Source organism: Nipponia nippon, unplaced genomic scaffold (genome assembly GCF_047370975.1).
Source record: "Nipponia nippon isolate SJK-2023a ecotype South Korea unplaced genomic scaffold, ASM4737097v1 scaffold_9, whole genome shotgun sequence".
Taxonomy (NCBI): domain Eukaryota; kingdom Metazoa; phylum Chordata; class Aves; order Pelecaniformes; family Threskiornithidae; genus Nipponia; species Nipponia nippon.
In genome coordinates this window covers 25281782-25294711 of record NW_028262413.1, presented here as the reverse complement: position 1 = coordinate 25294711, position 12930 = coordinate 25281782, and the positions used below count along the sequence as shown (strand labels likewise).

Genomic DNA, 12930 nt, shown 5'->3' with positions numbered 1-12930 from the left:
GGGATATATAACCAGTTTATAGTTTGGATCACTTAAACCTCTGGGAAAAATATCTCATTTCACAAAGGACAAAATAACTTTGCATCACTGAGGACAAAGAATCAGGTCTCCAGCTGATGTGAAACTGGTGTAGCTCCAGCAAAGACCAAGTGGCCAAGATTTACGAATAAATCATTCTTCATGTACAAAAGCTCCCTGGGCAGTCCTAGGGTAAACCCACTGTATTCCATTGACAGCTATGGTGTCAAGGACAGGCTGCTCTACAAGGGAAGGTGAGCTAGGAAGGCTGATACATCACCAACAAGGATCCAGGAAGTAAAAGCAAACTCAGGGTAAGAATCACATCTAGAGATTGTCATGAGCATCAGCCAGGAGTCCAGTGGTCACCCAGCAAATCTGAGGTAACAATTCAAATCCAAGTCAGGACAATTCAGATCCGAGTCAGGACAGGACTGGTGTCAGGAACGAGGAGGTACAGACAGAGCTGCAACTCCTGTGTAGCACAGAGGGGAGCCAAGGACAAGATTCTCAGTTAAAAGCAGTTCCCAAGTGGAGGTCAGGTTATGACCATGTTTCTTATTTGTTTCTTAATGACAGCTGTTATCAGCAAGCCATCGTTAAGCTAAATTAGAAAGGCGGAAGTGCACTGCAGTGCCTCATAAATGTAACTCTTATCCTACTATGGTGAATATGCACCAGCCCCAATAAAATCTCAGCCAGAGTCATCCAGTTCAAGCCATTGTAGCTGTACTGCAGTAAATAATTGTATTAGGCAAAATTGGCAAGGTTTGGGAGGGGAGGGGGAGGAGGAGGGCTACCAGGATGACCTCTGAGGAAGGAGATCATGAAGTGCCCTGTGCTGCTGATGGCTGGTTCCAGTCAGCTCACCTCCTTTGAACAAGAGCAGTTCATGGCATTTCTGTGACAATTTATTTAGGAAAGAGACGGAAACATCCAGAAAAAGAAACAGCAAGGTCAGAGCAGTAGGAGGTGCTCCATGAAAGAGCAGGTATACCCCAAAGGGACTGTGGCTTATGAATAAGACCATGCCAGTAAAGGCACTTCCCCAAAGGGACTGTGGACCATAGAGGATCCATTCTGAAGCAAAGGAAGCAAGCAAGAAGGAAGAAGCAGAAGAAGAAAAGTTTCAGGAATACACAGTGGCCGAAAGAAATGGCTGTGCACTGAGCGCAACCTCCCATGCCTCTACCGCAGCATCAAAGGAAATAACTGTAACCTGTGACAATAACGAGGGGAGTGGAGACTGGAAAGTGGGAGGAGAGGAGTCAGTGACCTCACATGCACCTGCACAAGCCAGAGGCCTGCTAATGGCCTACCAGCTGCTCAGCAAGAAGTGACCTTAGGGGGACCGTGAGGACAAATGGTCACCTCATAGGACTCTGTTGACAAACGTCCCCCTGCCCCTTCCCTCACTGGCCACCCCATGGCTGCGCTTTGCCATCCCACCAGCCAAACACTCTCTGCTGACCCTGGCACAGGTGGCCCTGCTGGGATATGTGTGGACATTGTGGTGGCATGGCCGGACATCCCCTGGATGATGCCGAGGTGAGCTGCTGGGGAAGTGGGACTGTTGGTGCCATTTCTGGGCCTGCCAGGCCACCGCAGCATCCCTACTTCTCCATAGGACAGTTCCACGGAAGGGAAGGGGGGTCGGTGTCCTTGTCTCCCCATGTCTGACTCAGCGTCATGGGGTGCTGGAGCTCAGCCCACAGCAGCCCCATATGGCCTTCCCCATGTCCCCACCACAGCTGGGGACACCCAAGATGAAGACATGGAGCAGAGACACCTGGTCCCAGTTGTGCTTGGAGGGGTCACATGGTGCCCTGCCACATTGCAGAGGGGACGCCTTGGCCCTGGTTGTGTTTGGAGGTTACCGGGGCACGCCCCCTCAAACTTCTCCTTGGCTGTAGTTTCGGTTCTGCCTTCTCCCCAATGCAGGCACCTCCAGGAAAGGGGAAGAGAAACTGCGGGGTGAGGGGAGGTGCCAGGGGACAGCCGGGGAGGAGCAGTGGGTAGGGAACATTGTGGGGGTGAGGCTGGCTCCGGTCACCCCTGTGTCCCTCCAGAGCTGGGACACTGGTGACAATGGGGACAGAGCAGGGAGATGGCCCCCACAGTTCCTGTTCCCATGCCCAGGGGGCACTTGAGGAGGGGGACAGGGTTCCCCACCAAAGATGGTGGGAAGGAAAGGGGAGTGCCAGGCTGCAGCCCATCTCCAGGCCCCCTCCTGGGGGCATTTACAGGAGAGTTTGAGCTCCCCAGCACTGTGGGGTGCAGGGAAGCAGAGAGGCAACTCCCAGACCCCATGGCGTGGATGGAGCTCCAGGGAAATCAAGAGGTTGTTCATCTACCACAGCTCCCTGGAATGGGCCTGGGGGTGGGGGGAATATGGTCCCATCCCAGCTTGGGGATCCTGCCCAGCCAAGTGCCGCCGCTCTGAGGGTCCGATGACTGTCAGTGGGAAACAGCCCCTTCTAGGCCCTGCAGCCCATCTCTCCCCTTGGGGACTGTCACACTCCAGCCACTCCAGCCCATCCATTTCCCATGCCCTAAGAGGAGCTCCTGGAGGACCCGATTCCTCCAGCCCTGCCTGCACCCATCCCCAACCCTGCCACTGGGGGTTGTGTGGGAACTGCTCGTCACCTCCTCCATGCGGAGCCCCTTCCCCAGGATCAGGCCAGCCGTGCAGAGGGTGTCAGGGGATATCACCAGCTCTCCTCACTCTCGCCCCCTCCCCCAAGAGCCGTCCGTTGCCACGATCATCGCCTGCATGCCTGGCCCAGCTCTGCTCCTGCTGGTTTGCCACATCACCAGCTTCTACCCATGGCCCATCAGCATGGCCTGGCTGCAGGACAGCCAGGAGATGACAAAGAGGCATGGGGCCAGCGCACATCCTGGGGCATGGGGAGCCCAGGCATGTGGCCAGGCTGTGGGAACAGGGTTCACCTCCCCTGTGGGAAAGACAGCCACTTTAGGGCAAATCCGCGTGGTTAGGTAGGCAGCACAGTGAGGATGGAGATGTCTGTGCTATGCAGGGCCAGACATGCTGGGCATGAGTGGCAGCAAGGGACATTCCCATCAGGGACAGTGGATGCAGCCCATAGCCAGGCGGCACCTCCACCATACTGTCCTGATTGTCAAGGTGCTGCCACAGCCATGAGGGACACCCCTCCTACAGCCAGTGGGACAGCCTTGCTCCCAACCAAATTCCCCCAGCACTGACAGCCATACTCAGTGTGCCCCAAACCAGCCCACCCCAAGCGGGAACATCAGGCCCCTCCTCAAAACCTCAGTGACAGACCCATTGGCTGCCAGGGCCACTAGCACCAGCAGAACTGCCTGGGCATAGCCACCCTGAGGAGAAGTGTGTGGCCACGTCTCTCACAGTCCTTTCCTCCTGCCGCTGCACCCACTACTGCACGCTCACTCAGACCCTCGCTGCTGGCACCATGCAACCCCCTCACCACTGCCTCCTCCTCCTCTACTTTCTCCTCCTATCTGGGACATGGGCAGACCTGGAGGGTAAGTGGGAGCCTTGGCGCATCCACATCTGCTCCCATGCCCCCGTGGGACCCCACAGGCAAGGGGCTTCCTGCTCCCCACCTGCCTTGGGCACTTGACTCCTCACCCTTTCTTGTCCCCTGGCTCCACACCTCCTCCCTGGCAGGGGTACTCACCCAGGTGGGTGCAGGGGGTGTGACCTCGGGCTGCCAAGGATGCAGGGGTTTATGGGGGTCCCACAGGTCTCTGCAACCCCGAGGACCCATCCCTCAGCCCCTCCACTTTTCCCAGCCCTCTCCTCCCACTCCCATCTCCCCCTGTTGACCTGTCTTGTGTAGGGACTTTCACTATCCGGCTGCTCCAGACCTCCACCTTCCAAAACACCTCTTTCGTGGACACGGAGGGGCTGGCCCTGCTGGAAGACATCGAGCTTGGTTCTTTTGATATGCACACCTGGACCATCCGCTTCTACCAGCCCTGGGTGCGCCCAGCCCTACCCCGCAGTGACTGGGACACCATTGAGAACATGATCAAGATCTATTTCCAGCAGTTCAACCACCTGATCAATGAAGGTGCCATGCAGAAGGATGTGCCCTGTGAGTACTCAGTCTTCTCTGCATCCCCTCTCTGAACAGCATCTGAGAAGTGGGGAAGTACCCAACAATGCTGGCACTGCACAGGAGATGCTGACCATGTCCATAGGAAGGCAGTCCCAGCCCCTCATGCAACCTCTCTCTCCTCTTTGCCCCCCCCCAGACCCCTTCGTGGCCCAATGCATGGCGGGCTGCCAGCTCTACCCCAACAGGACCTCCCGGGCCTTCATCTATGTGGGCTACAATAGCCAGGACTTCCTCAGCTTCAACATGGACAATGCCACCTGGCTCTTATCCCAAGACACCATCCTGTCACGGTACGTCCAGGCTGTTCTACAGAACTATACTGCCTTCAGCGAGCTGGTGGAAGTCCTCTTCAATGATACCTGTGCTGACGACCTGGAGATGTTTCTGCACTATGGGAAGGCAGCTCTGGAGAGACAAGGTGAGACCATCGTGACCCGGGCATGGCCACCCCAAAGTCCCACACACACTGGGGCCAAGTGGTGCCCCACCAGGGCTCCCCCCATCCCTCTGCTCTCCCCCCCCCCAGAGCCGCCTGTGGCCAGAGTCTTCACCCGCACACCCACACCACACCAGCTCCTGCTGGTTTGCCGTGTCACCGGCTTCTACCCACGGTCCATCAGTGTGGCCTGGCTGCGGGATGGCCAGGAGGTGCCGCCGGGCCCAGCGCTCAACACCAGCACCATCCTGCCCAACGCTGACCTCACCTACCAGCTCCGCAGCGTCCTGGCCGTGGCCCCCCATGATGGTCACAGCTATGCCTGCCGCGTGCGCCACAGCAGCCTGGGCACCCGCAGCCTCCTCATCCCATGGGGTAGGTGCCACCCGGGGGACAGGGATGGGGCTTCTGAGCTGCCCTGCGCTGCGGGATGGAGCAAAGCTGCGAAAGCTCATGGGAGTCTCTGCTTGTGTTTCTCAGGGAACTCAGAGGTGGTGCTGATCGCAGGGCTCGGGGCTGGGCTGCTGGCAGCCGTGGCCACGGCTGCCATCACAGTGCTTTGGGTGTGGAGATGCAGGTGAGGTCCTTTCTGCCCCACAGAGCAGCAGTGGGAGAGGAGGGGAGGAAATGCCCCAGGGGACTGCTGCACTTAGCAGCGAAGCTCCTGCTCCAGCCCTGCCAGCTGCTGTCTGCATCCCCATGAAGTCTCTTCCATGGAGTATCCGTGAGTTGTTCCCCTCTCATTTCAGAAAGCACCAGCAGATGGAGGAATCAGAGTCCAGGAACTCCATCCTGAGCAAAGAAGCTTAGCCCAGAAGGGAGCCCACCGCCCCTGTTTCCTTCCACCACCCTCACAGGGACAAAAACTCTACTTTTTTTTGCTTTGACAAAATTCTGGGCATTGCCGAGTGCGAGATCAACTCAGCTCGGAGACACAGGGGGAAACCTGGGGGGCTCCTGACTCACTTCAGTTTGTTAGGCAGACAAGGATGCAAGTGTGAGACCTCCTCACTCGTTACACATGGTCACCTCTCATGTTGTGGCCCTGCCCCATGCACCCACTGAGGCTCTTCAGGGCACCCCAATGCCCAGCAGCAATTTCTCCGAGTTCTGGTACAATAACACATTTATCAGTAGGTGGTAAGCTGTGCCCTTCTACTGTACCTTTCTAGTATTTTTTCCTAAAAGCTGCCTTTATTAACCATATTCCAGAAAAAGTTGTGCTGAGACTGAACTATTCCACATAGACTAATTGCACCTGGCCACAAACCATTTTACAAAGTGCTGAGTAACACTGAAACTCTGATGTAATCTGTGGGAGCTGCAGATGTGTATAAAATGAAATTAAAACATTCATGTTTTCACTAAGAACATGTGCCTTTCCTCAGGATTTGGATGGGCTCAGGGAGGTTTTGACCAGCTGCAAATGGAAGCTGGAGCACCACTGAATTATTGGTGCTAATTGCAGGAAACACCAAAGCAAAAAAAAAAAAAAAAGTAAAAGTGTGTTTGTGCATATACAAACACGTTCTTACACATTTCATGGAAATAAGCAGCTGTGCACATGGGGGTAAAGTGCCCCCAAGCCTCCCAACTAAAGAGAAAAAGGAAGCCAATCTCCCATCGGAGACAGCGGAGTTCAGACAGGCATAGGAAGGAATTTATTTCGTGCTCTCAATCAACCACACGCTTCAATGTGCAGCTTCAAAAGGTTTGATTTCACAGGCCAACTTCCTGGCAAAGTTTCACAGGAAATGTCTCTGGCAGTGTGTGTGAGCCAGCTATCAGGTGAGTCAGAAGAAAACCCGACTGGCCTGTGGGTCATCCACCACATCTTCACTGCAGCTAGTTGTCCACTGGCCAAATGCTGTGAACCACAGTGCTGCAGGCAGGACTGAATTTCCCTGACAGCCAGAGTCACCTGCTGGCACTGCGGGGCTCAAGGATCTTGCTGCAGGAGGAGTGACGCTGAGTCTCTCCCAGCCCTTGCTGAGCTAGGACAGACAGATGAAACTTTCAGCTCCAGGCAGGGCTCACCTTCGGGCTGGGAGCCCACAGCCTCAGCACCAACAGGGCACACAGGGCAAGTCATCTCCCAAACAGAGTGAAACACCCTGCAGCACTCACGGGACATGGCAGGATGAAACTCACCCACCAAACCTGGAGAGCAGATGCAGACAGTGAGCAAGCCTGGTAAGAAAAGGTGGTCGTGTGCATGACCTCCCAAGAGACTCTACAATAACACACACACAACCAACCAGGCGTTTCAAGAGGTCTCTTCAGGTGTTTCGGCCCGGCCCAGTGGGTGCTGGTGCCCACACACCCAGTGTAACACCCAGAGGCACTGCAGCCCTGCACACCCCACCCCTAACTCACCCAGGCATGGCTCTGGGCTCGGGGGGGGGCAGTTACAGCCCTCACCTGAGGGAGGACTGCAAGGACCAATGGTCACCTGAAGTGGAACTGCAAAGTCTTACAGTCACTGCGGGGCGGGACAGTGAGGACCAGTAGTCACCTGGGAGGACTGTAAGAACAGTGTCACCTGAGGGGACTGTGGGGACCAATGGTAACCTGCGGGGTGACTCTGAGGACCAACAGTCACTTAGGGGACTGTGAGGACCAATTATCTGTGTGAACAAAAAGCCCCCTGCCCCCTTTGGTCATTTGCTGACCAAAGGAAGTGACAATATCAAGGAGGAAGAAGTTGAGACCTCTTCTGCAGCAAGTGAAAAAGTGCAAAAAAACCCCCCAAAAAACCATGAGGACAAGTACATTCAATAGAGAAGAGGAAGAGCTAAAGCAGAACTGTTCCACTGCAACAATGGGAGACATCTGGAGAAAATTCAGGAGGGGCTGAAGAGATCATGAGCACTCACACAAGCCAGGTGCCTGCAACTGCCCTATCAGCTACTCAGCCACCAGTGACCTCACATGCACCTGCACAAGCCAGAGGCCTGCTAATGGCCTACCAGCTGCTCAGCAAGAAGTGACCTTAGGGGGACCGTGAGGACAAATGGTCACCTCATAGGACTCTGTTGACAAACGTCCCCCTGCCCCTTCCCTCACTGGCCACCCCATGGCTGCGCTTTGCCATCCCACCAGCCAAACACTCTCTGCTGACCCCGGCACAGGTGGCCCTGCTGGGATATGTGTGGACATTGTGGTGGCATGGCCGGACATCCCCTGGATGATGCCGAGGTGAGCTGCTGGGGAAGTGGGACTGTTGGTGCCATTTCTGGGCCTGCCAGGCCACCGCAGCATCCCTACTTCTCCATAGGACAGTTCCACGGAAGGGAAGGGGGTCGGTGTCCTTGTCTCCCCATGTCTGACTCAGCGTCATGGGGTGCTGGAGCTCAGCCCACAGCAGCCCCATATGGCCTTCCCCATGTCCCCACCACAGCTGGGGACACCCAAGATGAAGACATGGAGCAGAGACACCTGGTCCCAGTTGTGCTTGGAGGGGTCACATGGTGCCCTGCCACATTGCAGAGGGGACGCCTTGGCCCTGGTTGTGTTTGGAGGTTACCGGGGCACGCCCCCTCAAACTTCTCCTTGGCTGTAGTTTCGGTTCTGCCTTCTCCCCAATGCAGGCACCTCCAGGAAAGGGGAAGAGAAACTGCGGGGTGAGGGGAGGTGCCAGGGGACAGCCGGGGAGGAGCAGTGGGTAGGGAACATTGTGGGGGTGAGGCTGGCTCCGGTCACCCCTGTGTCCCTCCAGAGCTGGGACACTGGTGACAATGGGGACAGAGCAGGGAGATGGCCCCCACAGTTCCTGTTCCCATGCCCAGGGGGCACTTGAGGAGGGGGACAGGGTTCCCCACCAAAGATGGTGGGAAGGAAAGGGGAGTGCCAGGCTGCAGCCCATCTCCAGGCCCCCTCCTGGGGGCATTTACAGGAGAGTTTGAGCTCCCCAGCACTGTTCCTGCAGCCATGGGCAGGGCAGGAACTGCTCATCGCCTCCTCCCTGGGGAGCCCCATCCTCAGGTTTTGGCAGGCAGTGCAGGAGGAGCCTGAGCTGGAGGTGCCGGGGGGGCCCAAAAGAGCCCTTCTCCCCATGCGGGGCTGAGAGGGCAGCAGCCGTCTTTCTCCAGTCAGGGCTGAAACCCAAAGCCATCGTCACCTCCATCGAAGCTGATGCATCTCACAAAACGAGGGTGGGGGCGAGGTACCATCAGCAGGGAGGGGGATTCTGGGGGACTCAGCTCGGGTCCCCAAGCACCCATTTTCCCCTAGTGCCATTTCCTGGGCCTCCCTTTCCCTGCCCTCTCCTAGTGGCTGGGCTCTCCCCAGCCTGTCGTGTCACTTCATGCTCAAGACCTTATTTCAGCTTTCCTCTCTCCCACATGTCCCCAGCTCAGGACCTCTGGGGCCCTCCCCGACATGTCTGCACCAGTCCCATTGGCGGAGAGCCACTGCCGTGACTGCTGGGCTGGGCTGAAACGTGGGACCCCATGAGTGCTTCCTTCTCCTGCAGTCACTGCTGCTGCTGCTTCAGCCTTGCCGCGTGCACCATGCAGCCCCCTCTCCTCCTCCTCTTCCTCTTTCTCCCCATCCTCCTCCCTGGGATGTGGGCAAACCCAGAGGGTAAGTGGGAGCCCTGGCTCACCCCAACCACTCTCACCCCCCTGTCAGAGTACCCCACAGGTTCCTCAGGGGAGGCACGGCCAGGCCACACTCTCCTTCATGGGAGGGATGATCCCCAGCATCAAAGGGCCACCCCCTACCACACAGCACCAAAAGGTGCTCTGTTCCTGCCCACCCTCTCTGTTCCTGCCTCCAGCTCAGGGCTTTATGCCCCACCGGCTCCAGAACAGGGGCTCAGACACCGAAGCAGAAGTGGGGCCAGGGGTTCCCAGCCAGGCCTGGGGTGTTTGGGTTCCCCCAAAGGTGCTTTCCTCCTGCAGAGAGCCCATGGGTGCCATCTCAGCTCCACATGGTGCTGTGGGCCCCTTCCATCAGCCCTTTGTTTGTTGGGAAGCTGCACCTGTGAGACGGTGTTTTGGGTGCTGCTGTCGCACAGAGCGTTTCACCACAACCCTGTGAGGCCTCATGTTTCCGGGGGGCGGGGGGGCAGGCAGAAGCAGACATTGGAACATGGGACTGATCTCTGGGCTGGGCTACTCTTCTGCCCCTGTCAGGGTTCGGTCTTCTTGAGCTCCCGATGCCCGGGAGCCCCCAAACCTGGACAAAATGCCCTTTTCCCTCTTCCATCCTCCACATCCTCTGTGCCATGTGCGGGTCTCTGGCAGATCCAGGTCATGGCATGGGTGCTTCTTCTGGAGGAAGCATCACCCCAAAACAAGCACTGAGGTGCCCCCCCCCCATCTGCTCCACACGGCCAGACAGTAACTGCTGGGCAGGAGGGAGGCGGGAGAGGAGGGGCCGAGGTGCCTGAAACCCTGTATGGGAGAGAAATACCTCGTTGAAAGCAAAATAGAGAAGGAAAAAGAGCAGCAGGGGCAGAGGAAGTTGAGATAGGAAAGCAGCTCTGAGTGGGTGAGGAGGTGGGAGTCCAGCAAAAGACATGGCTGGGGGGTTGCCCAGGCAGGGTCAAGTGCAGGCTGCTGGGGGTCCCCGTGGTGTGGGGTGAAAAGCATAAAATCATAGAATACTTTGGGTTGGAAGGGACCTTTAAAGGTCATCTAGTCCACCCCACCCTGCAATGAGCAGGAACATCTGCAACTAGATCAGGAACATCTGCAACTAGATCACGTTGCTCAGAGCCCCATCCAGACTGTTCTTGAATGTTTCCATGGACGGGGCATCTACCACCTCTCTGGGCAACCTGTTCCCGTGTTTCACCACCCTCATCATAAAAAAATTCTTATATCTAGTCTGAATCCCCTTGTTTCCCCTTCAGCCCCCCCTCCCCCATCTTCTCTTTTCTGCAGCCCTTTCCATCCCCATCCTCTTTCCCAGCAGAGCCGCAGGTTTTGCAGCTGCTCCAGACCAGCCTCTTTGCCAACATCAGCTCTGCCGAGGTGTCCGCGGTGGCTCTCCTGGGGGACATGCCGATCTTTGTGCTGGATCCTGCCAACTGGAGCATCCATTTCCACTGGCCCTGGGTCCACCAGGCCACAGCCGAGGGTGATGCAGAGAATATCAAGTCCCACTCCAAAGTCTTTCTGCGCAATATGGTCCGATACGTGCACGAAGTGGCCCAGCAGGCGCAACAGGACTGTGAGTATGGGGACAACCCCAGCCAGAGCTCTAGCCCCTTTCCCCAGGTTCTGGCTGTGCCCTCCTCCCCACCAGGGTGGCATTTGTGGGGTCTCATAGGGTGCAACAGCTCCTGAAAGGGTTATGGGAAATGGGAAATGCCCTCCTGCCAGGACACATGGCTAGCAGGGGCAGGGAGGGCACAGCACCAAAAGACTCCTCAGGGCTCCTGCCTTCTGGCACGGGGGAACCCCTCTGCACATTGGGGAGCTGCCACCAAATTTACCAGGGCTGCAGGACCCTCACAGCACAGATCGGGGAAAGAGAAAGTTGGGGACAAATATTTTGGGGGACAACGCTCTGTTTGAGCAAGCACCCTGCGCTAACTGGCCTTCAAAGGCGACTGAGGGCTTAGAGGGTGTCCCAGGGTTTCCTGAAGCATGGTCCCATGCCCTGCTGCCCATTGCACCCCACTGGCCATTGCATCCCTGCGCATGACTCCAGTCACATCCTGCCTTGTGCCACCCATGTTCCACACACTCATGGGTCCTTCTCCACTGGCTCTGCCATTGGCAGACCCATTTGTGATCCAGATCCGGTCAGGCTGTGTGCTGCACCCCAACAGGACAAGCTGGGGCTTCATGGATGTCGGGGCGGATGGCACAGACCTCACAGCTTTCGAGGTGGAGAGGCAGCGCTGGGAGCCCCGGCAGCCATCCCTGCTAGCAAAGCTGGTCAGCAAGTCCCTCACCAGCCAGAAGGCCATCACAGGGCTCCTGGAGCACCTCCTCTCCATCTCCTGCCAGAGCTACATCCTCACCCTGTGCAGATATGGGAGGGCAGCTCTGGAGAGACAAGGTGAGACCATCGTGACCCGGGCATGGCCACCCCAAAGTCCCACACACACTGGGGCCAAGTGGTGCCCCACCAGGGCCTCCCCCATCCCTCTGCTCTCCCCCCCCAGAGCTGCCTGTGGCCAGAGTCTTCACCCGCACACCCACACCACACCAGCTCCTGCTGGTTTGCCGTGTCACCGGCTTCTACCCACGGTCCATCAGTGTGGCCTGGCTGCGGGATGGCCAGGAGGTGCCGCCGGGCCCAGCGCTCAACACCAGCACCATCCTGCCCAACGCTGACCTCACCTACCAGCTCCGCAGCGTCCTGGCCGTGGCCCCCCATGATGGTCACAGCTATGCCTGCCGCGTGCGCCACAGCAGCCTGGGCACCCGCAGCCTCCTCATCCCATGGAGTAGGTGCCACCCGGGGGGATGGGATGCAGGGTGCAGATAGCAGCCACTGGCTCTGCGAGGGGCAGCTCCTGCCTGGCGCTGCCACACTCACATTGCCACCCTCTTTTGTCCCTGTCCCAGAAAACCACAACGCTGCTCCAACCATCGGCATTGCCATCACAGTGCTGCTCCTTGCGGCCACAGCCTCTGCCGGGGGTGTTTGGTGGTGGAAGCACAGGCAAGGTCTCCCTCCTGCCGTCTGCTCTCAGGCTTATGGGCAGATGGGTCAGGCCAGGGCTTGCAGCAGCAACAGCAGCAGCAGCAGCAGCAGCTCTGCAGGGATGAATTCCCCACGCCCGAGAGTGGCTCACAGTGCCCCCCCTTTGCAGGATAGTTGATGAGGCCACATGGGAGACCCGGGAATTCATCATTTGAGACCTGTCTGCCCGCCCAGCAATGAGCTCCCTCACCACCAGCTCTCCCTGCTCATCTCCTCTCCCACCCCTGATCCATCAGCACTGACAGGGGTTTGCTATGGAAAACCACCACATTAAACAGCTACAAACTTCCTTAGCTGCACGTGGCTCCTGTGGCTCTCTCCCTCCTTGCCCCTCATGAGGTCCCCCCCAGGAAACACCCCCAGCATGCTGCAGAGACCCCACATTGCAGCCAGGAAGGCTCTCCCTTTTCCTGGACACTGGCTGATCTCCCCTGGCATGTCAGGAGAAGCAATTCCTCCACCAGCCTCTCCTGCATCTCAGCACCTCCATGGCCAGTGTCTGTCCCTGGCAGAAGGGCATTGACAACCTGGAGCCAGACTAGCATGAGGCTGCTGAGTGGGATGGGGGATGGATCAGGCCACCAATCAGGGAGAGATGGAGGAATCTGAGCTGTTTTGCTGGGGAGACAAGGGGAAGGGAGGACCCAAGTGACATCTCCAACCAATCCCCTGATGTGGGGAAGC

At 57.5% G+C, this 12930-nt stretch overlaps 2 protein-coding genes across 8 annotated transcripts; both read left to right on the top strand.

The window, feature by feature from the left end:
• The first annotated feature begins 1509 nt into the window (after positions 1–1509).
• LOC104022180 (antigen-presenting glycoprotein CD1d-like) lies at positions 1510–5514 on the top strand. Of its 4 annotated transcripts, none has more exons than XM_087744087.1 (6): positions 1510–1566; positions 3861–4118; positions 4279–4560; positions 4669–4953; positions 5059–5155; positions 5328–5514. In XM_087744087.1, the coding sequence occupies exons 2-6, from the start codon at positions 3968–3970 to the stop codon at positions 5386–5388; spliced, it is 876 nt and encodes a 291-aa protein (XP_087600213.1). In that variant the 5' UTR covers positions 1510–1566; positions 3861–3967; the 3' UTR covers positions 5389–5514. The 4 variants fall into 4 exon arrangements, with proteins under 4 accessions (XP_087600213.1, XP_087600212.1, XP_009474136.2 ...); XM_087744085.1 differs by lacking the exon at positions 1510–1566 and adding an exon at positions 3388–3543; XM_087744086.1 differs by lacking the exons at positions 1510–1566; positions 5059–5155; positions 5328–5514 and adding exons at positions 3305–3543; positions 5179–5316.
• Positions 5515–9057: 3543 nt separating this feature from the next.
• LOC148050208 (T-cell surface glycoprotein CD1b-3-like) lies at positions 9058–12516 on the top strand. 4 transcript variants are annotated; one of them, XM_087744358.1, is made up of 6 exons: positions 9071–9162; positions 10498–10758; positions 11314–11595; positions 11702–11986; positions 12108–12204; positions 12356–12516. In XM_087744358.1, the coding sequence occupies exons 1-6, from the start codon at positions 9090–9092 to the stop codon at positions 12399–12401; spliced, it is 1044 nt and encodes a 347-aa protein (XP_087600484.1). In that variant the 5' UTR covers positions 9071–9089; the 3' UTR covers positions 12402–12516. The 4 variants fall into 4 exon arrangements, with proteins under 4 accessions (XP_087600483.1, XP_087600484.1, XP_087600481.1 ...); XM_087744357.1 differs by having other exon boundaries at positions 9058–9162; positions 10501–10758; positions 12108–12494; XM_087744355.1 differs by having other exon boundaries at positions 12108–12494.
• Positions 12517–12930: the final 414 nt, after the last annotated feature.